At 32.2% G+C, this 27,875-nt stretch overlaps 3 protein-coding genes across 4 annotated transcripts; 1 reads left to right on the top strand and 2 right to left on the bottom strand.

Moving 5' to 3' along the window:
• Nucleotides 1-668: 668 nt before the first annotated feature.
• On the top strand, nt 669-3,780 carry LOC118030740 (thermospermine synthase ACAULIS5). The gene is made up of 10 exons (XM_035034968.2): nt 669-913; nt 1,251-1,317; nt 1,466-1,560; nt 2,200-2,302; nt 2,383-2,471; nt 2,577-2,733; nt 2,850-2,925; nt 3,035-3,093; nt 3,214-3,350; nt 3,479-3,780. The coding sequence occupies exons 1-10, from the start codon at nt 756-758 to the stop codon at nt 3,555-3,557; spliced, it is 1,020 nt and encodes a 339-aa protein (XP_034890859.1). The 5' UTR covers nt 669-755; the 3' UTR covers nt 3,558-3,780.
• A 68-nt stretch (nt 3,781-3,848) lies between these two features.
• LOC118030741 (uncharacterized) lies at nt 3,849-4,472 on the bottom strand. The gene has a single exon (XM_035034969.2). The coding sequence runs from the start codon at nt 4,345-4,347 to the stop codon at nt 3,973-3,975; it is 375 nt and encodes a 124-aa protein (XP_034890860.1). The 5' UTR covers nt 4,348-4,472; the 3' UTR covers nt 3,849-3,972.
• Nucleotides 4,473-8,627: 4,155 nt separating this feature from the next.
• Nucleotides 8,628-14,936, bottom strand: LOC118030742 (mechanosensitive ion channel protein 10). Of its 2 annotated transcripts, none has more exons than XM_035034971.2 (7): nt 14,470-14,936; nt 12,637-14,124; nt 12,421-12,541; nt 10,771-11,064; nt 10,486-10,688; nt 9,263-9,557; nt 8,628-9,173 (listed from the first exon to the last, which is right to left on the bottom strand). In XM_035034971.2, the coding sequence occupies exons 2-6, from the start codon at nt 14,109-14,111 to the stop codon at nt 9,290-9,292; spliced, it is 2,361 nt and encodes a 786-aa protein (XP_034890862.1). In that variant the 5' UTR covers nt 14,112-14,124; nt 14,470-14,936; the 3' UTR covers nt 8,628-9,173; nt 9,263-9,289. The 2 variants fall into 2 exon arrangements, with proteins under 2 accessions (XP_034890862.1, XP_034890861.1); XM_035034970.2 differs by having other exon boundaries at nt 12,637-14,142; nt 14,470-14,935.
• Nucleotides 14,937-27,875: the final 12,939 nt, after the last annotated feature.

The raw sequence follows: 27,875 nt of genomic DNA on the forward strand, positions 1-27,875 counted from the left end.
TAAACAAACTTTCTGTTTATATTTTCAAATTCAACTTTTAAAAATCAAAAACACAAAACATAAATGATACCAAACCACTTTAAGGTTTTTAGGTAGTGTTTGATATAGTGGTTGTAGTTGATTTTAAGTGTTTTTTGCTTGAAAATATATTAAAATAATACTTTATTATTATTTTTTAAAATTTATTTTTAATATTAGTATATCAAAAAAATAAAAAAATAATTTTTTAGCAAACAAGACGCTAATCACGTAGCCAAATGGTATCTTAATACAGGGAAATAATTTACAAAAAAACAATCATATTAAATTTTCATAGAAATTAATATGTCGATTTATAAATGGTAATGTGTGGGTCCTACGATTTTTAAATGACTGGTCTTCTATAAATAAATAAATAAATAACATCTCATTTGTTTATATAAAAAGTTTATTTGAAATTAAATTTTATTTATGTAGCGGTAATTGTTTATACATGATTTTTCTGTAAACACACTTTGTCCTCTCCTTTATCCACCCTCCTCACGCATTGCCCCCACCACCTAGCCAAAAATCTGCCGTCTGCATGTTATATTTTTCCATTTTATATATCAATATTGATAAAGATGTCCTTTTTCTTTTTAATTTGAGCTGTTACTGCTATAAAAAGGCACACTTTCTTGCAATACCAACCCTCACAATTCCTCCTTTCACTTCTTTTTCTTTGATATCTTGCTTATCCTTTCGCTCTCTTGTTGTTTTTGGCTTTTCATTTGAATATGGGTACTGAGGCAGTTGAGATCATCTATGCAAATGGTTTGTCTAAAATCTGTGATGGAATCAATCAAACTCCTTCTGATGATCAGACTCACAATGATTCTTCTTGGTTTGAAGAATCCATTGATGAAGACCTCAAATGGTCTTTTGCTTTGAACAGGTTTGTTTATGCCACAACCACAAGCATGCATGCATGCCATCTCAAACTGCGGTGCAGCAGCTTCTTTTCTTCTTCTTCTTCAGTTTTTCATGAGTTTTAAGGTTTACGTTAGATTTTGTTTTCATAGGTTTGATTTATTCTAATGCATATTTGGAGACAAAAATAAAATAAAAAAGTAAAACTCAATCCCTGTTAACCAAGACAATCATATTAATTATGTCAGCGAACTGCACTAATCAATTACAATAGCGAAACAAACGGGATACTGGGTTTTAATATTTTTTCTTTAATGGATTTAAGAAATTAATTTTAGAATCAACTACATATCTCTCAACAGCGTGCTGTGCAAGGTGACTAGTGAGTACCAGGACATAACTCTTTTGGACACCAAGCGTTTTGGAAAAGTAAGTACCTCCTGAACTTTTGACTTGACTAGATATCGTACTGTGTTTACGGAAGCCTCTTCTTGTTCTTGTTCTTGTTTTTTTTCTTTCTTTCTTGTTTATCAGTCTCCATTGTTAAATATCCTAATTAAGGGATGGTTTCATGCAGGTTTTGGTGATTGATGGCAAGATGCAGAGTGCCGAAGTGGATGAGTTTATTTATCATGAATGTTTAATTCACCCTGCTCTGCTCTGCCACCCTAAGTAAGTCTAGTTTTGCTTACAGATTTTAGTTTTAGATCTGTGGACGAATTATTCAACGTATCAGGTGCATCTTCTTTCATCTCTCTTTCATATATATATATATATAAAGAAAAAAAAATTGTACAAGAGGACTCAAACTCAAATCTTAGTGATGGGAACAATAGCATGTCATTGAGCTACAATTTATGGGTTAGATACATCGATCTTTTTACAAGAGATAAGAACCAACTTATTTGGTGGGACCTGCATTTTTTTTCTAATGGAGCATGGTCTCCAAGTGAGTCGAATTATTCTACATAGATCCTTGGCTATGTTATTAGTTTTGGATTGCACTTTCCCTTAGTCTTTAGCTAGGTGAAAGCAACAAGGAAAGTGGAACTAATTAGTAGTGAACTAAATGATGAACAATGGTATTTGGTAAAGAAGATTAAGAATCACAATCCTAATAAATTATGACTGCAAAACAATTCATTCCAATGACTAATTATGTTGCTAGGTGACTTCAAATTAAATTATTCGAGGGGTCAAAAATAAATGATTGTTCTATATTAGCAATAGAAACTCCATTTGTTGGTAATTACATTAAGAGCTGATATGTTATCTTTTTGCTAAGAGAGTGATTTTTTTTTATCTTTTCAGCCCTCAGAATGTGTTCATAATGGGAGGTGGAGAAGGTTCTGCTGCAAGAGAAGCCCTCAAGCACAAGTCAATAGAAAAAGTAGTCATGTGTGATATAGACCAGGTAATTAATGTTTGTGTTTTGTTTGTGTGCATCCACTTGTAAGACACAAGTACTTATCCAGAGTCACTTGTAAATTCCAGGAAGTTGTTGATTTCTGTCGTAGACATCTGACAGTAAATCAAGAAGCATTTTCGAACAAGAAGCTTGATTTAGTCATTAATGATGCCAAGTAAGCTCCCTTGTCTTCCAATTCTCTAGATTTTGTTAACTATATTTTGATTTAGTCGTTTTTTATAAGCAGCTACTTACGCTAGAAATTATTTTGTTTTTAAAGGGCTGAAATAGAGAAGAGAAACGAAAAGTTTGATGTCATAGTTGGAGACTTGGCAGACCCAGTTGAAGGAGGGCCTTGCTATCAGCTCTACACAAAATCTTTCTATGAGCAAATTCTGAAGCCTAAACTGAATGACAATGGCATCTTTGTTACTCAGGTAAGAAAGTTCTGTTCTTTTACCTTAAATCTGACTCTTGCAAGGTAATTGCTGCTGTTCCTCTTCTAATATAATGTCCATAATAATCCAATTTGAGTGATGTTTTTATTGTGTAGGCTGGACCAGCAGGAGTTTTCACCCACAAGGAGGTCTTCTCCTCTATATACAACACAATCAAACAAGTCTTCAAATGTAAGTCTGTAAGCAAACATAACAATTATATCCAGAGAGTCCTTAAACACTCTTATATGCATCAGTATCACACATTCATAACCTGCTTCTTATGCCTGTGTTTTCCCAGACGTGGTTGCATACAGTGCTCATGTGCCATCTTTTGCTGATACTTGGGGATGGGTTATGGTAGGTAAATCCAACCTTTGTGTTGGATAGAGAGATACGTATAAATTATAAATCTCGTGTACAAGAAAAACTATCTGTGAGAATTTTGCTAATGCTAAAGACTTGTATGTATGACCCCAGGCCTCAGACCAACCCTTCTGTTTCAATGCTGAGGAGATAGACAGGAGGGTTGATGAAAGAATTGATGGTGAATTACTTCTTCTGAATGGTGCTGCATTCCTCTCCTCCGCCACCCTGAACAAGGCTGTTTCGCAATCGTAAGTTTTTAAATTTATTGTTCTCCATGACTTAATGATTTCCTTGTTATTATTTTGGTTTGAATTCATTGCCTAGCTAACACTTGACCACCAGCTAATTATGATTCTCAACTTGTTTCCTGTCTCAGGCTGATGAACGAGACTCATGTCTACACCGAGGATAATGCAAGATTTCTTCATGGGCATGGGGTGGCTAACAAAAATTGAGGCCTCGTACCTTTGCTGGTGGGGGAGAGGGGGGAATTGCTGTATAGGATAATTAAAAACAAATATTTCAAATATCTCCAAAGAAATCAATCCAACAGTTGTTAGAACTGTTTGGTTTTGACAATAGTAATATAGTAGCTTCATTGGGGTGTTCATACGACTCAATATGGCAAACTATGTGAAACCTTTATTTTAATATAATGAATTATGAGGCATTCCTCCATTCAGAGTTGTTTTTCATTAATTATTTCCCTTTTCCATGTAAATTGAAACACAGGTCATTCTCTTGGCTGAAATGGAAAACATTGTGCTTTTCTCAGCAATATATGCATAAACACTAGTAGGCTTGAAGAGTACTACATAAATAAATGAGATAGAGCGAAGAGTAAAGACCATGAGATTTGAAAGATTCTCTTCAGCCTCGTTTAACAGGATCAAAGTTGGAAACTCCAATAACAGCTCCAATGATAGCAACAGCAACGACCCCGCCAGCAGCAATGCTGAGCAAGAAATTCTTGAGAGAAGGGGATACGCCAGACCCTGCTGCTTCTGCTACCTCTGGTATCACCATTGAAGCTGTCAATGCAGCTGCTGTTAGTCCTGTTACTGCCTTCTCTTTTAAGGAGGCTTGCACTTCAAGCCTGACTCTAGACTTGGACTTTGTAGATAAACCTCCTGCCATTGATGGCCTTATAGGTAGTGGCTTGAGGAAGGATTGGGAGTTGGGTAGCTGTTCTAACCTCTTTTGGGATGCTGAAGCTAGTGGCATAGCCATTGAAACCGAGGCCATTTTTGTGTGCGCTAGTATTGTTCCTCGTCCTTTCCTCGCGAGAATTTGGTGGTGGTGTTATAGTTTAGTGTTGGTCTCGAGAACCAAGGGTTAGACACCTTAGAATAGAGGATAGAGGATAGAGAAGATGAGAAGATGAAAGATGGAGATTTTCAGCTAATGTGTCACCTTGATGTAATCCTACGTGGCTAACTCTCCACTGGATTTTTAGGATAAGCTTATCTACCCACTCGCTTGATTTCATGGGAAATAAGCTCTTAAGGTGTCACAAGAGAATCTTGTGGTATAGTACGTGCACAAATAAACTTGTCGTTAGTTGATTTGTTGCAACTAGCAGAATTAAGAGTTTTTTTTTTTTTTTAACACCACAGCTAAGTTAAAAAAAATAGATAAATATCACGATATAAAAAATATTTAGAAAAATAATATAGGTGATAGAGTGTCATAATTGACATATGTAACTTGCAAGTTACATATAACTCTTTTAAATTGTTAAATGGCAGCAAACAAAAAAATATACAAAGAAAAAATGAGAGAGATAAAAAAAAAAAAAAAAAAAATCTTTGAGACACATTGAAAATCTGGTGATGATATAATTCATATCATCATAAATATTTTGATTAGAAGAATCTAATGACATCAATAAAGATCATTAACAAAAACCGGAGTGGGTCACATGAGCCGTACAAATGTAACGAGGCTCGCTTGCCTTTGAGCAACTCGTGTGGTCTACTCTGTCACTATTGATGATCTTTCCTTGAATTCATTTTGTCAAGATCTTTTTAATGCTACCGACGATGTCATCATCGAAGCTTCGTGCACCTTCAGGGTTTTTTTCTCTCTCTCTCTCCTCTCTCTTCAAAAATTGCAAGGAGGAGGCAGAACAAAGGAGAAAGAAAAGCATTAAAAAAAGACCTCAAAGGCATATCAAAACTTTGATTATGACATCACTAGTACCTACAGAAATATCTAATGGGGCTCACTTGTTTTTGGACTACTCGTATGGCCCATTTTGATTATTATCAGTGGCATTCTCTAATATTGTTGGATTTGTCTTGTTAAAATCTTTCTAATAGTATTGGCAATGTAGTCATCAAAGCTTCGATGTACCTCCAGGATCCCTCTTTTTTTCTCCCTCCTCTCTCTTCATAAAAAGAAAACAAAACCTTAGAGACACATCAAAACTCTGATGATGACACCACCGATACCATTTGAAATATCTTGATGAGATGAATCTAGTGACAATAGAAAAAGTCGCCAACAGTGACCAGACTAGGCCACATGAATCACCTAAAAGCAAGTGAGCTCCACCTCGTTTGGGTAGCTTATATGGCCCAATCTAATCTTTGTTAAAGATATTTTTTATGTTGTTGGATTTTTCTTATTGAGATTTTTTTATGGTATTAGTGGTGTCGTCATTAGAGCTTTAGTGTACCTTCTAAGTTTTTTTTTCCTTTTTTTCTCTCTCCTCACAATTCTTTGCAAGCCATTTAACAATTTGAGAGTTGTATATGATGCATACAACTCATGAGTCGAAAATGTCATTTGCAACTCTCTTAACTATGCTACTTCTCTAAGTATATTTTGAACTGTGTTATTTCTCTAAAAAAAAAAATTTAACTTTGCTAAAGTCCAAAAAACCTCTAGAATTAATTGTATTCTCCAATTTTAATAGAAAATTCTGATGGCCTAGTTGGAGGGTTTTTTGGACATTAGCAGAATAAATTTTCTTGACAAAATATCACAATCCAAAAAAATATTTAGAGAAATAATAGAGTTTGGTAAGTTGAAAGCCACATTTACAACTTTCGAGTCACATGTGAGATATAAAACTCTCTAAAAACAATAGGCAGGGGAGTTTTTTCCAAACTCCCAACTCCTTGCCAAAAAAATCAACAGAACATAAAATATGCTTCACAATTTAGAAACACAAACCTTCATTTATCACAATTTATCAAATATAACAATCCAAAATTCATAATTAAACACAATAAAAAAAATTAACATAATATTTTATTAAATGTAAACTAAATTCATAACAACTATTAAAACATTAAAGCATGTAATCTAATTTTATTAAATGTAAACTAAATTCAAGCTCATGGACGGGCATGGAGCGCTTCAAGTTGAAGATGGGCCTATAATGCCCGTGTAAGGATCAATATTAAAATCACTTCGGCTCATGGACAAACCTGGATCACTCATGGATAAATATGTTTCCTATATTCACATAAGTTTTAGTTAAATGTTGGAGCCTCTATTATAATGAATTTTTGATATCTCACCACTTAACTGTAATAATACAATCAAACTTGTTTATGAGTTTTTTTCAACCTCTAATTCATCAATTGATAAGCTTGAATTTCTATGATTCAAAATCGAGTTATTACATCCTTGTTGAGCTTACCCACTAACATACTCAAATTAAGAAGAAGATGATGCCAGGAATTGGTTTAATAGCTCAACTAACTCAGCATTCTCATCTTCCTCAACTTCCATATCTTTTTCTTCTTCTTCCATAAGTCTATCAATATGACACTTATATTTGTCATCTCTTGGTTCTGATTATCCATAACAATATGAAACAAATGTCATAGCCAACTGAGCTTCCAGATCTACAATTTTTTATGTCAACATTTGGTTCCTTGTGTTACCATTAAAACTAGATGGACCAACTGATCCTGATGCGTGTCATTTGATTATAACTTGGCACTTGGGTGAAATCCGTACTAGAAGACTTTCCTCGTATAAGTTTACTATTCAAGTAGAGCTCAAGAATATGCATCCCATTAATGTTGGCAAAACCCAAACATGGAATTCACACTTTCATTACTACAAATAGGTACACCGATATAACAAGTTGTACTGAACCCATTTTGCACCATTCTCCAAGTAATTTCAACTTTAATTTCAAATATATTCTAATCAAGTCGATCTTATAATATTCAAAACAACTTGTTGAGAGATATATCTAATGTAACAGTTAGGAACTCATTACTTTTTTTACTGTAAGTGATATTATTGTTGATATTGACAATGGTGTCATTATAGAAGCATAATATTATAATATTACAAGATATTCTGTTAAACTACACAACAAAACTCAAGCCTAATTCATCAATATTATAAAGTTAATCAAGGTACATAATTTGTTAACAAAACCCTAACAATAACATAACCAGCAAAGACCTAAAACTCATTAATTTTCTCCATAAATAACAAAATTATAAACCTAATTGATATATTTCATAGCTAATTATCATATTTTATACCTAATTCGATAAAATCTTATATTTAAGCTAAAAAATTCTAACTTTAATTCACAATTAACAACCCAAAATCATTAATTTTCTTCAAAAATAACAAAAATGCCCACTCATATATAGCTAATTAACCTAATTTACAAAACCCTAATTTTTTCTAAAAATCTATAATGCTAAACCCTATCTTTTTTAAAATCAACAATTAGCACAAACTATACTAAATTGATAGAAAGGAAGTGTGTTATATAGCTTCAAGTGTTGAATGTGGGTGATAATAATAGATAGTAGCAATGGCAGCTGAAACTTGGTGAGAGAGTGGCAAGTGAAGAGAGAGAGGAAGGCTCGTCACATTAGAGAGTGAGGGAGGGGGTGGTCTCGTGGTGGCTAAAAGAGTGTTTCATGATGGGGGAAAAGGGTGGTAGTTATGGGCAATGACAAGTTCATGTGGATGGTGGTTATGGGGAGTGGAGGAAAGGAAAAATAAACCGAGAAAATGGTAAAGAGTGGATCTAAGGTTGCAATTCAATTGAAATGACAATCCTCACATACGACTTAGACTCGCGAGTCAAAGATAAGCTTGCAACCCATAAAAATATATTATTTTTCTAAATAATTTCTAAATTGTAATATTTTACTATTTTTTTTACTGTACTAAAACAAATTAAAGTTGTTTTAAGTATATTTGACAATGTTGTAATAGCGGTTGTTTTTCAAATAATTTTTCATGCTAAAATACATGTCAATAATATTTTTTTTATTTTTTTAAAATTATTTTTGACATTAGCATATCAAAACAATAAAAAACATACAAACCGTTCCCAAACATTTCCTTAGCCGTGTTGTAGATGGTGGGGAGGTATTGAAGATGAAGAAGTGTATGGACATGTCCTTGTCGAGTAGAAAAGTTGGAGAGATTATTTTGGGAGTGAACATGAATAACTTTTATTAGAGAATGAACTGAGCATGTTAGCAAGCATGAGTGCATGACTGAAGCATCCACGGAGAAAACAGCTTAGATGTAAAGCCTAATCTTGAGCGGTTGATCCACAATGCATAATTTAAACAAGGGCTGTTTCACGGCAACACAAGACCCCAGTTCTTTCAAGAGGAGAGTTCTAGGTAAAGTACAGTACTAATTGCAACGGTAGTCCTGAATTTCTTCCCGGATAGCGGGATGAGGGTTGCAAGAGTTTCAACAATCTTACAGTTGATCCATATTTCACATTCAGTGCATTCAGAGCAAGTCATTTCCAAAAGCAAATCCAACGAGCTAAGGAATCAAAAGTGCAGGGACGTCATTATTCCAAATGGTATAATATTTTGCCGAAACCCTTGAACCACGAGCTAAACATACCATATATCATGCGGTTTAAAACCAATAAACATCACAGCATCTAGAAAGAAGTCCATTGCACTAGCGTGGATATAGTTCATCTTTGGTCAAGTCAAAAATGTAACAGGCGGCTCTAGTTCTGGACAGAAACTGCTTTCCTCCTTTGGGATCAATAAAAAAAGGTCATCTTCATCTCTTTGCAGCATCAGTCCAAGGCCGTGCATTACATGCTGCAACCAGATATATTATCATTAGAATTGAGATGGTTCAATTAGGATGGAACAAATGATGGAGAACAATCATACTGGAAGCCACATACTTGAAAGATTATCATAGATGGTGACAATCATTTGCTGGTCACGTTGGTTGATTCAGACCCAATAGGGTTGAGGTGAACTTGCTGGGGAAGCAGATAGTATTTTATATGTAACTCTTCGAAAATTTTCTTTATTTCAATAACCAGTTCCGATTTCCGCTTGTTTTTCTCTCCATATTCTTGGAAGTTCATCGTGTGAGTACAATAGAGAGCCATCTTTAACTTGTTCACGTTCTCAATTTCCTTCACCACAACATTGTGGTTAGGATGCCAGTGATGGGAAGTCTTCTCCAAGTGCCTAACCAAAGAAGAGGAAACCGTCAAAAAAGAAAAATAAAAGCGTATATGCCAGGTCAAGATAATCCTGCACTTGAAACTATTCCTCTTAACGAATTATGTTGAATTATAACCAAAATAAATTTTCTACAGTTTCTTATTCAGTTTGACAGGGAGTAACACTAGCTCCTAAATATATGCTTCCTTGTTGCAAAACAGTGCCTACTTAGTGACACTATCTTCACCTTCTGATCCTGCAATAAGCATCCCATCGCCAACCAAATAAAGAAATTACATTTGACTTCCTTGCATAGCAGGACGCCTTAACAATTCTCTCTTGACCAAACAAGAGTGAGCCAGAGTCTGGCAGTACAGAGGCTTATTCAGCAGCAGTAATACAGAAGGTTTACAAGCCTCATTTGCTAGGGGAACTATGTTGCAATGAGATATCAGAACAACGCTACTTTTAATTGTTTTTAAGCCAGGGTCACACTATTATTCAATAATACTCCGTTCAGTTAAGCTTTCCTATCTAACTGCGGTTGGCTACCAATTCATCGTGATCTCTTGACAGAAAGAGGAATACTAGTTAAGGGAAAAACCTCTGTCCCTAGCGATTTTCTGCTAATGCACCCAAGGGAAACCAGTTTCCAGGAACACAATCAACAATGCTATCCTGAGAATGTAGGGAAGTAAATAAAACTACACAATATTGTGTATGGGGAACTGGAAGAAACTACAGGCATGTTAATATTGACAATATGACCAACAGGAGATTACAATTCAGTAGCTTTTTTTATCACCACATAACACTTTGCACAATGTGAATTCACTTTCAAACTAGTTTCACACGCAAAACTAATTAAGCATGGGCATCTTGGTAGAACTGCATTTTAATATCACATGGATGGATGCTAAATGCGAGGAAGAAATGTAGGTAATCAACTTACTTCTTAATTTTATCTTTCAGAAATCCAATCTTCTCCACTGGTGTTGCAAAATCAATTGCAAATTCCACAGAATCACCCATATCTGGGCTTCTGAAGTAATTGCTAATAGGCTTGGTAGCCAAAACTGAATTTGGATAGTATATCTTTTCATTATCAAGCTTCAGAAACACAGTATTTAAGATGTTCATTTCTTCAACCAGCATCTGTCAATTAGAAATTCAACAAAGTTGATGAAGCTATCACAGCTGTGAGGGCAAATAAAAACAAAGGTCTTTCAAAACTTACTGGAATGCCATCAACAACACAACGATCACCAACATCAAATGGATGCATCACAAATACAAATATGATAGCTTCAAATATGGTCTTGCAGGTGCTCCCAAACATAAAAGCTGCTGCTACAAGCTGTGACGAGAGGAAAACAAGTACTTTTGTTGTTGCGATTTCCATCATAAGAAGCCAAATAATAATGGTCAGAACGACCAGAATCCCTGTCACAAGTTTGTGCAATTGTTTAACAGCTGTTTTGGTGTCATTTAAAGAATGTGCAAGCGCTTTCCGGCCATTGTAAACCCTCACCTGCATAAAAACATCATCAAGAGAAAAGGAAGACTCTTCATTTAATTTCCAGCCATTGCATATTCCACAAGGAAATTATGCATTCCTTGTAAATGATCAAGAAAAGCATTGTTAAGTGTTGAGTTTGTCTTAAATTATGAGTCCAAATAATAAAAGAAATATTCATGTACCTAATCCGTATAAAAACCTAAAGTTATTATATTTTAGAGTAAGGGTATGGATACTAGAGAGAGGAGAGAGAAAATGAGTATTGGATTACTTTAGGATTTTGGTTATAGAACAATTTTGTTAGATACCTTGTAATTAACTACTTTCTCATAGTGAACTTCTCTAATCATCTCACCCATGGGATAGGCCTAAATTATCAAACCACGTAAATTATATTGTGCTTGTCATTTCTATTTCTTTATTTGTCAATTGTCTTGAAATTTTAAGGTTGTTTTCACTATAAACTAGATCATAGCTTGTCTGGTTCTCAATTGGCTTTCACGATAATAGCAAAAATAACATCAACAACGAAGTTTGATGTAGAGTAATTTAATTATAAGAATGACTTCAATCTATATAGCGTATTAAAATGTGCGTATTAAAATGTGCCTTGCCAGTTCAACAAGGTTAATTTAAGACACTGGAAGGTATAGATAGCTTGCCTAAGAAGATGGATTACGGAAAGAAAGATCTGATGAAACAGGCACTTGATGTTATTCAGTTTTGTTTGTCTAGTAATGTTCTGATAGAGATTATTGCCTTGCATACAATAGAGATTGAGTATCATGTCATTGAAAAAGGTTATGTTGTTGACTTGTATATAATAGAGACCGAGCATATGTCATTCAAAAAAGTAGTGTGAGAAGCTTTATGGCTGAGTAATTTGATTGATAATCCTAGTTTCACAAGAATTGACTGTAGTGCATTGTGATAGCCAAAATGTTGTTCATCTAGTCAAGAACCGGAAGTATTATAATAGGACCAAACATACCGATATCAAGTACTGTTTTATTCTAGATATTATGTCACAGATTGTTAAATTACCTTGACTTTTGGGGTTATTTAGATATATTTTGTTGGGTTATTTTTGAAAAATTAAAAAGAATTCATAATGGGTAGTTTTACTTCAAAATTATCTTTCTTGTTGAGTTTCAGCTAAATAAAATAAAATACTGTTTTTGTTTAGTTTAACTTCAAGGTAGAGAATTGTTGGGTTGATTTAAAATAAAATAAAATAAAATCAGTATGGTGCCGCAAGATTAAAAAGAGGGAATCAGTATCTAAGATCAGAAGGCAATAACACAAAAGATCACGATGCATAGAAGTTTAATTTGAATAAAAATATATAAATAAAAGAAAATGCCATACCACCCAGTCAGTTAGAGCTTTTCTGTCAACTCGTCCAGTCTCATATCCTTCAAATAGTGGAAAAACAAGATCCACCTCCTCCTTGATCATGAACCTTAACAGGTCCTCCTCGTCAATGTATCTGGTCATAAGAGAGAATTATTAGAGAAAGACCAGAAAAAGGGAAATCTACCACAGAAGCATCAAATTCACCCTGACAACATTGATTTTTCTCACTTGCAACCAGGCTGGGCAACATTCCTGAAAATGTAATAGGCAGCAGCAGTCGCTTCCATCTCATTTGTGATCTCCTTGTCAGATTGCTCAACCTCTCTATCAGCAAAACTTTCATCCAATGTATTGGAGATTGTAGACAGTCCTGAACTTGTTACAGCATCAACCAAAACCTTCATCGTCCAAGCAGAAACCTTTCCTTGCTTCATCTTATGAACCTTGGCCATATCAATCACTTTTTTCTCTTTTGTTGCTTTTCCCTTTTTGGTACTCCTGAAGCTTAACTGACCCATGCTAGGTGATCTCCCAACTCTCTCAGCCTCCTCTATAAGTGGAGGCCCTGAAAGGGTTTGCAGAACGTACTGATGAAAGATAGATTCTTGAGTTCTATCAAAGAAATTACTAACATGGAAATTAGTCGCTAAAATCTTTAGCGATAAAGTCTTCAACAACCACAGAAAAGATCCAATTAGAAGAGACATAAGAGTCACGGTTATGCAACGTAAGATCTTTGTAGCAGTTTTAGATCGTTCAACTCCATGATTGAATAAAAATGCCCATGCAAGAAGAATCAAAGCTATCCATATAAAAACCTGAACACTCTTCTTCAAACCATGGACAAAATAAAGCACCTTCTTTTTCAGCAAAAAGTTCCTCTCAATCAAGAAAACAATAACATGCATAACCCAATTAGTAACCAACATTCCACTAAATATCACCATGACAAGAACACACCATTTCCAAAACTCCAAGCTCCAAATCGTAGTCTTTTCAAATTTTTCAACAGTCAAGCTAGCAATCAAACATCCCAGAATGCACAAAAATGCAACCCACTCAATCACAGCCTTAGCTCCGACTCTCCTACGCTTCATCTGTTTACTAGATTCAACCCTCTTCCAAACCTCTTCCTCGTCCTCCTCATCTGCTGGTCCTCCAGGAGATGCCATCAATGGTGTTTTAGGTGTTATAACACTAGAAGCAGACTTGTTATTAGGTGACCCCCTAGTAAGTAAATTCCTGTGAGGAGAAGCCGTGCCAATCTGTTCTTGCAAAGTTGAAACATTCTCTTCAAGCACGGTAGAATCAGTAGGATATGGTTGTTCCCCAAATCGGGACTTAGGCTTTGAGTACACTGACCTTGCAAGTGATCTTCTTCTAGTAAGGTTTTCGTTGGGAGTGGGGATTTTGGGGGGCTTTCTCTGGGTCTGACTAGACCATGAATTCTCTGGTGAGGGGCTGCTGAATGGCACTGATTTTGCAAACGCACCATTGCTCGATTCCCTAAATGGTGAATTTGGTCTGCTTTGCCTAGGAGTAAGAGTTTCACGGTCTTTTGAAGCAGGCCCTTTTGGGGTTTTAGTGTCCACAATGGCATTTGAAGTTTCTTCACTTGAGATTGCTATTAACACATCTCCACCATGAGCGGCTCTCTTTTCTGACATAAGTATTTCACCTCGAACTCCCTCTTTAACATCCATCAACGCCCCAAAACTGCACAATTTAATTACCCTGGTTCATCAAAGATGCATAAATTAAATCAAGATTCCAACTTTAAGTAACAAATGACCAAAAAAAAAAAACTTCATGCAAACAACTTTCCAAACAAATCACTCAGCTCCTAGTCAAGGATAGTGGACCTTGAATCAGACGATCGAGCATTTAAAAGCAAAAGTGTAAACGTATCAAATCTTTATTTCATATTTTAAAGATTCTGCTGCTAAATAGCCCTCGAAATCTCCTTAAAAAGTTCGAGAAATCCCTCATGCAAAAAGAAAAGGACTTGGCACCAAAGAAAGGGAAACAAGAAAACAAAACGAGAGCCTACAGAATCCTTACCTTAAAAAACTAGCTGCTCGCCTGGAAATTTAGCCATCCATGGAAAACCCCGCAGAGAGAATAGAGGGATTACAATGTACTGGAAAAGCAAGCGACGCTGATTTGATACTGAAGCAAAAGACTACACAAAACAAAAACGAGTTTCAACTAAGAGAATAAAACGGACCCACAAGGTGTAAAAGCAAGAAGCAAACAGAAATAGCGCGCATCGGTAGGAGGAAATGAAGGCAGGACAAGGTAAGTCATCAATGATCCGAAGAATGGTTAAGCGACTATCCGGTCCACCAGTGTCATACCCAGATCACCTTCAAGAGCAAAACGAACAACTTTATGGTAATGAAAGTGGGCTAAAGGGCTGTGGATAGTAGTTGGTTGGAGACGTCAGGGAGAGAGTGTGAGACAAAGGAGTTCATATTTTGAGGAAGAAAGAGGAGGAACCAATATATATTGATTTGATAAAGCATTAGCACACTGTTCTATGCATCTAAAAATCATCATTAATTAATAAATGCAAGGTGAAACGAAGCAGGTGACAACGACTGGTCAGTTTTTCTATTCCTACTTGGTTTTTGGTGGGAGGGTACTAATGTAATTTCCAACATGGATTATACCATTTTCTTCAGGGTTTCCATTGGATTATGGAACGCTGTGCTTATTCGGATTATTTTTTAAAATATGTTTTATTTGAAAATATATTAAATTAATATTTTTTATGTTTTAAATTTATTTTTATATTAATATATTAAAATTATTAAAAAAAATTTATTTTTTTTTCAAAAAATACTGTTAAATTCGCAAAAACAAAAGGTAACATGTTGGCTCGGAGCAAAGCATGGTGCTGTCTGAATACCGCACTCTTGACCCTTGGAGCCTTTATTAGCATAGTTTTAAAACCCGGACCGGCCCGGCGGGTCAACCCGGGCCTGGGATCGGTCCGAGTCTAAGTAAAAACTCGTTTGGGAATTGGCCCGGCAAAACCCGGTCGACCCGGTGGGTTGACCCGAAACCCGGGTGACCCGGACAAACCCGGATGAGACCCGATCTCCCTGAGTTCATCCCTGCTCATTACAAACCTTTAAGAAATTTTGATCTTGAAAAACTCCCAGAAGACGATGTCGATGAGTCTTCTGATCTTCAAGGAACAGCAGAGGAATGGAAAGGAAGCAATTTGCCAGATTCTACTGAATCGTTTCAAGATCTTGGAAGCAGTGGTAAAATTGCATCAACGGGTCCAAAATCAGAACCATACAATAGTCAAGTTGGCATGGACTCATTTCCCAAAGATTCCATCACCTGTTCTCAAGATTCTTCAATCCTGGAACCTCAATATTGTGAGTCAAAAGAACTTGATGAGTTCATCATCCAAGGACCGATTCACTTGGAGACAAACACCAATCCGGAACAGCAAGATCTGAACTTACCTGCTATTGCAAAGAACTCAAGCAATGGCAGCAATAGCATTAAGTCCCAGGACGCAGAGTTCTGCAAGAAAATAGATTCTTGTGAAAAAGACCAGGCAAGCCCCAGCAGCAAGGAATTCTTCTTATCTGAATGCGAAGAAGTGCCCTTCATCAACCAAGATGTTTGGAGACCTTCAGTCTCTTTTCGTTTTGGGTGTGCGTGCTGTTGCTGGAGATCGAGGCTCACAATTGGTATGTGACCAAGGTGCTATTGCTGGAGAAGAAGAAGTCACCGGCGGCTAGAAGAGAAAAGTTAATTAATTTCTCTCTTACTCTCCAGGTTTTCTAATTTTTTTTCTTCAGTGTGTGCGTGTTGGGGAATGAGAGAATGTGGGATTTTTTTTAAAAACAAATTTTTGGGTTGACCCGGATCAACCCATCTAACCCGTGACCCGGTCATTAGACCAGGTCGACCACCGGGTCGGGTTTCAAAACTATGTTTATTAGTATGCCTTTTCCTTTTCTTTTCATTTTTACAAATATTTTGATGTTTTCGGGCCCGGCCTTAAGAAATTGATATCATTTTTTTCCTAATTTCAAAAACTATATTCTCTTTTTTTTCAAAAAAAAAAGGCCTGCTTTTCCAATACTAACGAAAATATACTAGTTGGATTTCATGTGTTGTGTTTCACTATCCAGCATTTTTTTCTCGACACCAAAAAAAGTATGGGTATTGTTAAAAAATTTTATCATCAATAAAAATTTTAACTATAAAATAAAAAGTTTATAAGTGTATGTTATAAAATAAATTAATAATTATATGTGCCAATAAATTATAGCAGATTTATAGATTCTAATAAAAAATTATGTCAGGAAGCTGAGATAAAGATGCAATTTTTCAGTGGAAAAAAGATTGGATATTTTTTTTTGTTTGAAATTAGATCTTTGAAATTTTAACTAGTTTGAATCAATAAAACAAAATTTTATTTTACAAAATTAAGTATTAACTCAATATCAAAATATAATATTAACATCACGAGAATCTCATATAAAGCCATCCAATATAAAACATTAAATTCAATCTCAAATCAACTTAGGGCGTGTTTGATTGCAGGAAAGTAAATTCCTAGAATTCACTTTCCTTGTTTTTCCATGTTTGGCAACAACACGAAAAAGTAGTTAAAGAAAACTGAATTTCAATCAAACTAAAAAAACCAATTTTATTAAAGAAAATTGTTTTCCTTCTGTTAAAGAAAGGAAAACATTTTTTTTTCTCCTTTTACTATCATCAACCAAAATCAACTACTTGAAAGCAACAAGAAGGAGTAATAGTGCACGGTAGAACAGCACCTCCAATGACACGTCTCAGCAGCCAAAAAGTTGTCATATATATATATGTATAAACCTAATTTTATAATAATTACTTGATAATAAAAACTCAAAAACTAATTATTCAATAACCACTCACCATCTCATATTATCAATAATAACTAACAAGAAACAATGAAAGAAAAAATAAAGCAAAACCATAAAAAAAGTTGGCTTAAAATTAGTCATCGAATATAAAAAAAAATGAATAGATGTTGTGTCAAAATCAAAAATCGGAAAGGGGAGAGGGGCATACATGACCTGAGAGACAGTTTACAGGGTTTTCAATTGTTTTTTTCATAGGTTCAATTGACATGAGTGTGGTGGAGGTTTCTTAAAATCAAGTTGAGGTTTTTATTTAGAAGATGAGAGGAAGAAATTGATTATTTTAATTTGTTAAAATGAAGGAGATGAAGGAACGAGAGAGGCAAAGCGACAAGACAAAAAATAATAATGAAAAGACAGAAAGAAATGGAGTATTTATATCTAATTGACTATAGAGTATATTGGTTGGGTTTAGTTGACTAATTTTTAAAAATCTTAAAGAACTTATTTTAAGCTTTTAAAATTGAAAAAAATATATTAATAGATTTTACGTAAAAAATATTTCACAAGTTTATTTCTTTATAATATGATATGACATATATAGTTATATTTTATAAAATAAGCTATGTATGAATATAGGATATAATAAAAAAAAATTCATCATTATATTTTTTAGATTTCATTTTTTTATTGTAAGTAATTAAATATTGTTTATATATTAGATAAACTTGAAAAAAAATTAATTTATTAATAAATTATTTTTCAGCTCATTTTCCATAACATAACCAAGCACTGGAAAGTGTTTTCCAGTTCATTTTCCATAACATTACCAAATATCGAAAAATACTTTCCCGAAATTCACTTTCTCCGAAATTCACTTTTCAAAAAGAAATAATTTTTCTGCAAACAAACGGAGCCTTAATATTAAAATATTAAATAAAAAATAAAAAAATTCAAGTTATAAAAAAAAACAATGCAAGTAATTATTGCAGCCTACAATTATAGAACTCTAAAACGCATGGGGAAAGCACTGTAGCTTTCCCCACGCCTCTTATGCACCAGTGAATGAAAGCTTTTTTTTTATTATTATTTTTTCACGCCTCACTTTACTCATTATTAATATATTATTATTATTATATATTATATTATATTATTTAATTGTCTTATTTTTTTTTGTTTTTAATTTTTTTTGTTTGATTTAGTTTGTTGATGTTAAATTTCTTTCTATTTAATTATCAGACTTTCATAACATGTATCCTGGCTTAACGGGTTAACCCAGTTAACTTTAGGTAAACCCGTTAATTTTTTTATCTATTTAGTTATCAAACTTTCATGATGCGAATTCCAGATTTGACGGGTTAATCCAGTTAATTCATATTTTTTTTCTCTTTCTTCATTAGTTTTTTTTTCTGTTGGTTTTTTTCTTTTTAATCAATCTATTTAATTATCACACTTATATGACACGACCTTGCAACCAGACCTACATCCAAGACTATTGGATCTGGTATTGCAGCCACCCCCACTTAAACTTGGGTCATGCATGTTTAATGTTATTATTAATATTATAAATATTACTCTTAGGTCAGGTGTTGCAGCCAAACCCAAGATTCTTGGGTATAGTTTTGCAGAAAGACCTAACACTTTTAAATATTAATTTTTTTATATATATTTTTTTATACAAAAAAAAAAATGACCAGCGGCACTGCAGCAGCTTTGGTTTTTTTTTTTTCTTTTTTTCCTATAGCAGTTTTTTTTCATTGTAGCATTTTTTTTTTACTTTTGTTTCCTTTTTTTTTTTATCCAAAATTGACTTCTTTGTCTTTGTTTTTTTCTTTTTTTTAAATTTTTTTTTTAAAATTATCTTTACTAATTTTTTTAAATATTGAGCTAGTTGAAAATTTAACTATGTAGTTTCTTTCTTTAAAACATTGTGGATTGCTATAATATTCTCATATATTTTTTTTTTATGATTTATTTATTCTTTTTTTTTCAAAATGGTCTTTGTAGACTTTATCTTTTTATATATTAAGTTGGTTGAGAATTTAGCTTTATAGTTTTTTTTTTAAATAATATGGATTGCTACAGTGTTTCCCCACATATTTTTTTTAAAAATTATATTTATCGAATTTATTTTTTTAATATTGAGCTAAATGATAATCTAACTTTAGCTTTCCCTACGTGTTTTTTTATTATTTTTTTTATTTGTTTTTCTTTTTTCCAAAATTGTCAATTTTTACATATTTTTTTTTCAGAATTATTTTTGTTGATTTTATTTTTTTACTATTGAGCTGGTTGAAAATTTAGTTTTTTTGTTTATTTCTTTAAAACACTGTAGCTTTACCCACGTGTTTTTTTTTTCCGCTTTTGTTTCCTTTTTTTTTATATGTTTTTTTTTTCATTTATTTTACCCAAAATTGACTTTTTTTATAAAAAAAATAATAATCTTTGTTATTTTTTTTTATATTGATCTGGTTGAAAACTTAGCTTTGTAGCTTTTTTTTTTTTAATATATGGATTACTACAATATTAGCTGTTTTTTTCTTTTTAATTTTTTTTAATGAATTTTTTTTGTTTGATTTAGTTTGTTAATATTAAATTTTTTTATTTAGTTATCAGATTTTCATGATACAGATCTCGGGTTTGATGAGTTGACCTGATTTGACAAGTTATTTTTTTCATTTAGTTTAGTTTGTTAAAGTTAATTTCTTTCTATTTAATCATCAGACTTTCATATCTTCATGACACGTATCCTGGGCTTGACGAGTTAATTTGATTTGATGGGTTAACCCAGATAATTCTGGGTAAACCCGTCATTTTTTTTCTATTTAGTTATCAAACTTTCATGACGCGAATTCCAGGTTTTATGGGATAACCTGGTTTGAAGGGTTAACCTAATTAATTCATTTTTTTTCTTTTTCTTCATTAGTTTTTTCCTTCATGTTGATTTTTTTCTTTTGTTTTTTTTTAATTAGTCTATTTAATTATCACATTTTTATAACACGACCTTATAGTCAGACCCACATCCAATATTCTTGAGTCCGGTGTTGCAGTCAGGCTCACTTAAACTTAAGTCATGCAAATTTAATTTTATTATTAATATTATAAATATTACTTTTAGGTCAAAGCGTTGCAGCCAAACCCAAAATTCTTGGGTATGGCCTTGCAAAAAAACCCAAAATTTTTAAATTTTTGTTTTTTTAATATTTTTATATAAAAAAAATGACCCGCGGCATCGCGGGGGTCATGTGCCTAGTCTACATTAGATTGTGTATTTCTTTTATATGGCATTTCAATTTTTTTTTAATATTTATTTTATCTCGTATTGTATCACATGTTTTGATTTCAAATAAATCATTTCTTGATTTATTGGAAGTTAATTTTACAAAATCAAACTATAATTATTAAATGAAAAGAAAAATTGAGTTGCCACCTCAAGTTTTTTAGCTGTATTGAGAATTAGTCACGCGGGAATAGGAAATAGTATAGTTCTATTTGACCCGTTTCTTTATTCTTCTTTTTTTGAGTGCTTAGCCCGTTTGCATCACATGTTTTCTCTGAAAATAAGACCATGCATGTGGGGAAATACAGGGTTGAATTCAAGGAGGCGTGCCTTGCCTTTGAAATTATACATGCTCTTCATTAACGCACAAACTAATTTAAAAATATATTTAACACCCTGTATATTGCTTCGGTTATTAGTTTTATAATTTTTTTAATATATTGATTATCCAAAAAACAAAAATATATTTAACATTGTTTGTGTGTGTGTATCATACTAGTGGTTAATTTTGTCTTTAATTACCAATCACGAACAAATAAGATTGAACATTTAGATAATTTGGATAAGAAATTGCCATTTTCAATAATAATTTGAATTAACTAAAACATTTTTCATTTAGCTAATTAACCTTTTTTTCCTTTTATCAATTAATTTCTCACCCTATCAAGAATTTCGTTACCCCACTAATTTCTTTACCTAAGATACTTGGAGCGTTTTGAAAATATGGTTGTACTCGTATTTTTAAAAAAATTAATTTTTTTTATTAAAAAATAATTTTTTTATGTTTTTGATCATTTTGATGCGCGATCTCAAAAATAATTTTTAAAAAGTAAAAAAAAAATATAATTTTAATGCATTTTGGCACAAAAAGTATTTTAAAAAACAACCGCAATCACACTCTCAAACAAGCTAAATTAACAATTACCTGACCAAGATTAAGTTTTAAAAAATTATAAGCTCACTAAATATTTATAAATAAAAAAAGAAGAAATAATATACTTTTTAGTGTTTGAACTTGTATGATTTTCACAGTTAAGCGTTTAATTTTTAATTTTATTCAAATAAGTGTATCGTATTTTTATTTCATACAGTACTAAAGTATCCAAATGAATATCAGTTAAACAAGTTCTAATATGTTTTTCTTCAACTGATGATACATACATTAACATTTAAGAAAATATTTATGAATAAATGAGATGCCATGTTAGCAAGTAAAGGGGAGGAAAAATCCCCTCTAAACATAGTTGAAAATTAATTAAAAAACAGTGATTATTAAATAAAAAAGATATTCACATCTCATTAATTTTTCCTTTCACTCTTGCTGACATCTCATTAATAACGTTAACCTAGATATTAATTTAAGTATTCATCAACATGAATATTTTATTGTGCAAAAATAAAACAGTCAAATACCTTTTTAAATCAAATTAAAAAATCAAATACTCAATTATAAAAAACCAGATCAGTTCAGTTGCTTAGAATTGATTTATCCTATATATATATATATATATATATAAGCATCCACCATAAGTATTGGTCCCGAGAAGAAAAAACAATCTTGACAAGTATTGGTCTCCGTTGTTGCCCGTATTTGACCCGTTTCTTTAAAGTTTGACCCGTTGGCGTTGCATGGCTCTCCGAAACAACACAGAACATGTGGGGGGAGAAAATATACTGAGGATCATCCCTCTCTCTAGGATTCCGATCAATCACTGAGTTCGGTACGCTGTGACAGTGACGAATTCCGATACAATAATTATTGGGGGAAAGAAGTGTTCATGTAGAACTCAATTTAATTGAATCTCATTGCTGAGAATAATCATTAGACAAGCAAATATACGGTGTCGGTTCAAAGCCCGAATGATGACCTTCACTTGTCCACGCCAATATAACTCGATTTGATTGCTGAGATTATTCAGTTTCTACCATAAAAAAACGTTTCAATGACCATTTTTATTTTGTTTTTGACTCTTTATCTGACAGGATATGATGTTTTATAATTGAAAATGATGGTTTGATGAAAAGTATTATTTCTACAAGTTAATCAACATTAACAATTAATTATTTATTCGGACTATCTTGCTGCTTAGGAGCAAAATGATAACCGCGTTATGCTAAAAGAGATATTAAAATAATATTAATTTTTTATTTTAAAATATTTTGAAATAATATTTTATTTTTTAAAATTTATTTTTATTGACACATGAAAATATTAAAAAACTTTAATTTAATACAAAAAATAAAAATAAATTAAAAAAAACATTTTTAAAACAAAAAAAATAAACAGACTTTATCCTTAATAAGTCACGAGTGACATGACAATCTTTATTTTTGGAGTATCATCACAGTTTTGAAAAGGATTGATTTTTTTTTTAAATTAATTTTTTATATTTTTTATCATTTTAATATGCTAACATTAAAAATAAATTTTAAAAAATAAAAATAATATTATTTTAATTTATTTTTAAATAAAAATAATATTTTAAAAAATTATTATTATTACGACATCAAGCTCTACCACATGTAAATACAATCCAGATATTAATTCAAATTCCACAATTAAATTTCTTAAGTGCACGAATCTTATGATTGGGCCTGCTATAAAGATTGGAGTCGCACCCTTTCCAATTCCATGCCCGAAGCATTCAATAGTTCTAATGAGATATTTTTTACATTTTGAAGTGTGTTCCATCATTGGCTGAAGGGTCGGATTGCAGCTCATTATAAGTTTGCAAAGAAGAAGAGACAAAAGGACTCGAGTTCATGTGCCATTTTTATTAACCCGTCACGATTTTAAGAAAAATCTGGTTGCCAAGCCAAGATAAAAGCTCAATCTTGGTAGAAATTAGGTAATATTTATCTATTTACAATATTATAGTGTTTGATATTATCTATTTTTCTTTATATAATTTATTGCCAAGGCTTAAAAACATTATCATATCAAAGAACACTTACTTGTTGTATATAGCTTATTTTCATTAAAATATTTTATTTTTATTTCCAATAATTATTGTAGGACAGACAGTTGTATTCTATCTCCAATAATTATATTTCTGCTACTCCTACCAACTACATACATGAAATCCAATAAAAATAAATATATCCCGTGACATTCCAACTTTTCCTTTAATCATTTAGGGTGTGATTAGAGCATTGCGAATATTGTTTTTTAAATAATTTTTTATTAAAAAATATATTAAAATAATATTTTTTTTATTTTTAAAAATTATTTTTGATATCAACGCATTAAAATAATCTAAAAACATAAAAAATATTAATTTAAAATAAAAAATAAAATAAATTTAAATTTTTTTAAAAATATTTTTAAAACACAAAAATAAACAAGATATGACATTTATGGCAACTCACATTTACAATGAGCCATTATAATAAATTCACTAATGATATGATTTCCTTTTTCGTAGAGAAGTTTCAAGCTAGATGTATAATAAATACGATTATTTTCACTGAGCAAACTAGCAAAGGGATTAATTTTTTGAACAGAGCCAGATAAAGGATTGTACTCGGATACGCCCACAATATACTTATGTTTTTTTTTTATATATATATAAATTAATATAATGACGTATTAATTCACTGAACAGAGCCTTTGTCTTCACGTATTTTTTCTTGAATTCATGACAATTTAAATGGATTTCCGGAATCCAATCTTCCCTTAATGACTCTGTGGTCCTTTGCGCATTTACTCCCAACCGTACACTTACACTGCACGTCTAAAAAACTTTGGCTGCAATAGTGAAGGAGGTGGTTTTTATTTTTATTTGCTTTCTTTTTCTTTCACTCTTGTTATTTTTAATTTTTTTAATATTTGTTTAATTTTAAATTAATATTTAAAAATTATTTGACTTTTTTATGATATTATCACATTATCAAATAAACATCTCTAATATTCTTATATTTGATTTTAAGTTATTTTGAATTATTTTTTAAATCAAATCATATTTTTATTAATTATTTTTAAACCTGACAAATTAAATAAATTACATCAAAATAATTATTATTTAATTTAATTTTAAACTTAAATTAATGTTGGATGGAATGTTGAGTTAGGTTGAAAATATGTACGAGTGTGATTATAGTTGTTTTTAAAAATGTTTTTTATATCAAAATACATTAAAATGATATTTTTTTATTTTTAAAAAATTATTTTTAAAATTAACATATTAAAATGATTTAAAATATATAAAAAAATTAAATTTTTTTCAAAGATAATTTATACCATATTTTTCAAACACGTGTAATTTTGTTTTTTCCCCCCCAAACTAGTTATAATAAACAAGATCTGATGTGTACATCACCTTCATCAATGGCTGTCGTACCACTAACCTTTTGTTTGGTTCCACATATTTATTGTCAACTTTAATAAAAGTGGCATTCGTTCATGGATGCTAGCTTGATTCTTTTGACTACAGGGACGAGAGAGATGGGAGTGGTTTGATTGCATTTTTTCACCATCACCTGACAGTGGCACATGAATTCATTTATTATTAATGTATAAGAATATTTACACCGTATAAGAATACAATTATACATAGTGTATTGAATACAATTATACATACATAGTGTATTGAATACAATTAAACATAGTGTATTGAATGTTAGTTATTATAGACAAGTCTACATTTACAAGTATGAGTATAGTTGCTCACTCAAGGCTTCTCTTATACTCAGAAATTATATCCTGACAGGACTTTTCACGCGTCTTATTCACAATCAAACTGTGACTTCCTATGTTTTTTCTACAATGTTGACGGGCTGCCCTATCTACACCCACGGTGTCGATGGCTTTTCCTCCTGGTTTTAGGGTGTGTTTAGGATTGCGGTTGCTGTTGTGGTTGTGATTTTAAAAAAATTATTTTATAAAAAATATTTTTAGTTGAGGTTGGTTTGAAAAAATATATGTTTGGTTAAAACTGTGGTTGAAATTGAGGTTGAACAAAAAGTAGTTTAATGTGTTTGGTTAAAAAAATGCTTTTCAAATTGAGGTTATAAAATAATTTAAAAATATTTTTAATTTAAATATTATAGATTTAACTACTATTATTATATCATGAAATAAATAATATTGATATCAAATATTTTTTATTATTCAATTAAACTATATGCAATGTTATCACATACGAAATTTATTCAACAATAACTATATTTTTCATGGTTTCTTAAGGATACAACAATAAAAACTGAATTTTTTTTTAACGTTATCAAGCGACATCCTTCTAATTTTTTGAATAAAATACAATTAAAAAAAATAAAAACTGATTTTTTTTAATTGGGTTGGACTCGACAAGAACATAATTAGAATTGCAATCAAATTCCACAAATGCTACATCATCATGCGATATCCTTCTAATTTATGTAGTGTTATTAAATAATATTAAATACTAATTTTTCGAGTAAAACTCAATTTAAAAAAAAAAAATTACAATTTCATTACGTACAAAATTCATTCGACAAAAACTATAGTTTTCATGATTGTTTGAGCATACAATAAAATTAGATAAAATATTATCAGGAATAAATTGAGATTACAATAAGAATAAATTTAATTCATCTTAAACTATTTTTTTAACAAACAAAAAAAAATATTGTTCATGTTCACGTGAATAGTGCGAGTGAAATCAATTAATTACATTGATTTTTTTTTAAAAAAAAAACCTAAACTTTTTATATAAAAAGTGTAGCACACTGGTTTTTCAAAATTAAAAAAAAAAAAACATTCACTTTAGTGAACAGCTACAGTGGAGCATGGCTTCACTGTTAAGTGAATAGTAGAGCCATGCTCCACTGTTAATTTTAAATGGATAAACAGTGGAGCCATGCTCCAATGTTTATCCTTTTTCCCCGGTACAAGAAGCAGCTAATAGCTGCTTCTTGTAAACTGTGGTTACATCACAGTTAATGGTGGGACCTATCATTAAAAAATTGTGGTAGCAATCTTACCAAACGTTAAAAATTGTGGCTGCGGGTGAACCTCACCCGTAGCCACAATACCAAACACCATCTTAGTGCATCGATTGCTCCTTCATCAATGTTTGTTGCTCTGCCAGCCTATCTTCCTGCTTCCATAAATTTAATGCATCAAAACAATATAAAAAAATAAATTTAAATTTTTTATTTTAAACTTTTTCAAAAGCAGAATGCTGCCGCAAAAACAAACACTGCCGACAAGAAGTTTGTGCTTTTGCTGATGGTTCTTACCCATGTCCTTCCCCCTAATATTGTTGTCACCAATCCAACGACTCTAGCGGTTATCTCTTATTTTCTATCGTGGAAACGACAAGATCAATTAATTATGAGTGCTTTTTTCTCCCTCCCCGTCAACTGAAGTGCTGCACCTTGTGGTTTGATGTGAGACATGGTTCCTCCCCGTATAGCATCTGGAAGCCTCTTGAAACAACCCTTGCTTCCCTCAAATTCTCGCATAATGCAACTCTTGAACCATGGTTCTTTCCAAGACTTCCGCCATGGAGATGTTATGGTTATTGTGTATTTGCGAAGAGCAAAGTCTATTTTTGATAAACTAGCTACTGCTGTACACAAACCTCTGTTTGATTTTTATATTTTTCACGGGTTAAGAGGTGGATTTAGGGACTCAGTGATTAGTCTTTCTACAAAGACAGAGCCTTTCTCTTATTCTGATCTTCATAGCCATCTGTTTACACACGAATTCCTTCACCAATATTCTTTCTCTTCAACCATCGCTTGGACCTTCGACCATAACACCATTTTTGTCGATACCATCTCAGCCTTTTTCGCTGGCTTATGTTGCAAAATGCCAGTCTTCATCCTCTCATGGACATTCATTTGGTTCTTTTGGCAGTAACGATGGCAGACATCACCGTGGTGGCCGGCGAAACAACTGTGGTATGTTTTTTTTTCAGAGAAGCTATAAAATAAAGAGAAAATTCTAACTCTTTTTTTTTTTTTCTGTATACTTTCCCTCTCCCCTTACACATTCTTTTACTCATTCTATGTAAAATATAAAATAACTTCAAATTGTTGTTGGAACACTGGAGATGCCATTAATTGCACTAAGTTTCTGACAACCCTACATGTGTTGTCCCCCATTAAGCAATGTGCTCTCTTACAAGTCAGAAACCGATTTGGACCTGACTAGGAGTGGCCATAGCTATGCATCGAGCCATTGATTGAAAACAAGAATTCCGGCGGCACCGGGATAGATTTTTGAGGGATAGACGTGATGACACAAAAGTTGCAATTTTGCAGCTTTAATCGGAGATGACATGACGGAACGTTAAGGTAAAACTGGAAACTTGCTGCTGATGATCATA

Source organism: Populus alba, chromosome 6 (assembly GCF_005239225.2).
Source record: "Populus alba chromosome 6, ASM523922v2, whole genome shotgun sequence".
Classification (NCBI taxonomy): Eukaryota; Viridiplantae; Streptophyta; class Magnoliopsida; order Malpighiales; family Salicaceae; genus Populus; species Populus alba.

Coding starts and splice junctions, on each gene's coding strand:
- LOC118030740 (XM_035034968.2), top strand. CDS start 756: ATGGGTACTGAGGCAGTTGAGATCATCTATGCAAATGGTTTGTCTAAA. Junction 1,561..2,199: donor GCTCTGCTCTGCCACCCTAA/GTAAGTCTAGTT, acceptor TTATCTTTTCAG/CCCTCAGAATGTGTTCATAA. Junction 3,351..3,478: donor AACAAGGCTGTTTCGCAATC/GTAAGTTTTTAA, acceptor TTCCTGTCTCAG/GCTGATGAACGAGACTCATG.
- LOC118030741 (XM_035034969.2), bottom strand. CDS start 4,347: ATGGCCTCGGTTTCAATGGCTATGCCACTAGCTTCAGCATCCCAAAAG.
- LOC118030742 (XM_035034971.2), bottom strand. CDS start 14,111: ATGGATGTTAAAGAGGGAGTTCGAGGTGAAATACTTATGTCAGAAAAG. Junction 11,065..12,420: donor AAGCTCTAACTGACTGGGTG/GTATGGCATTTT, acceptor GTTTTTATGCAG/GTGAGGGTTTACAATGGCCG. Junction 9,558..10,485: donor CTGAAAGATAAAATTAAGAA/GTAAGTTGATTA, acceptor TTCTTTGGTTAG/GCACTTGGAGAAGACTTCCC.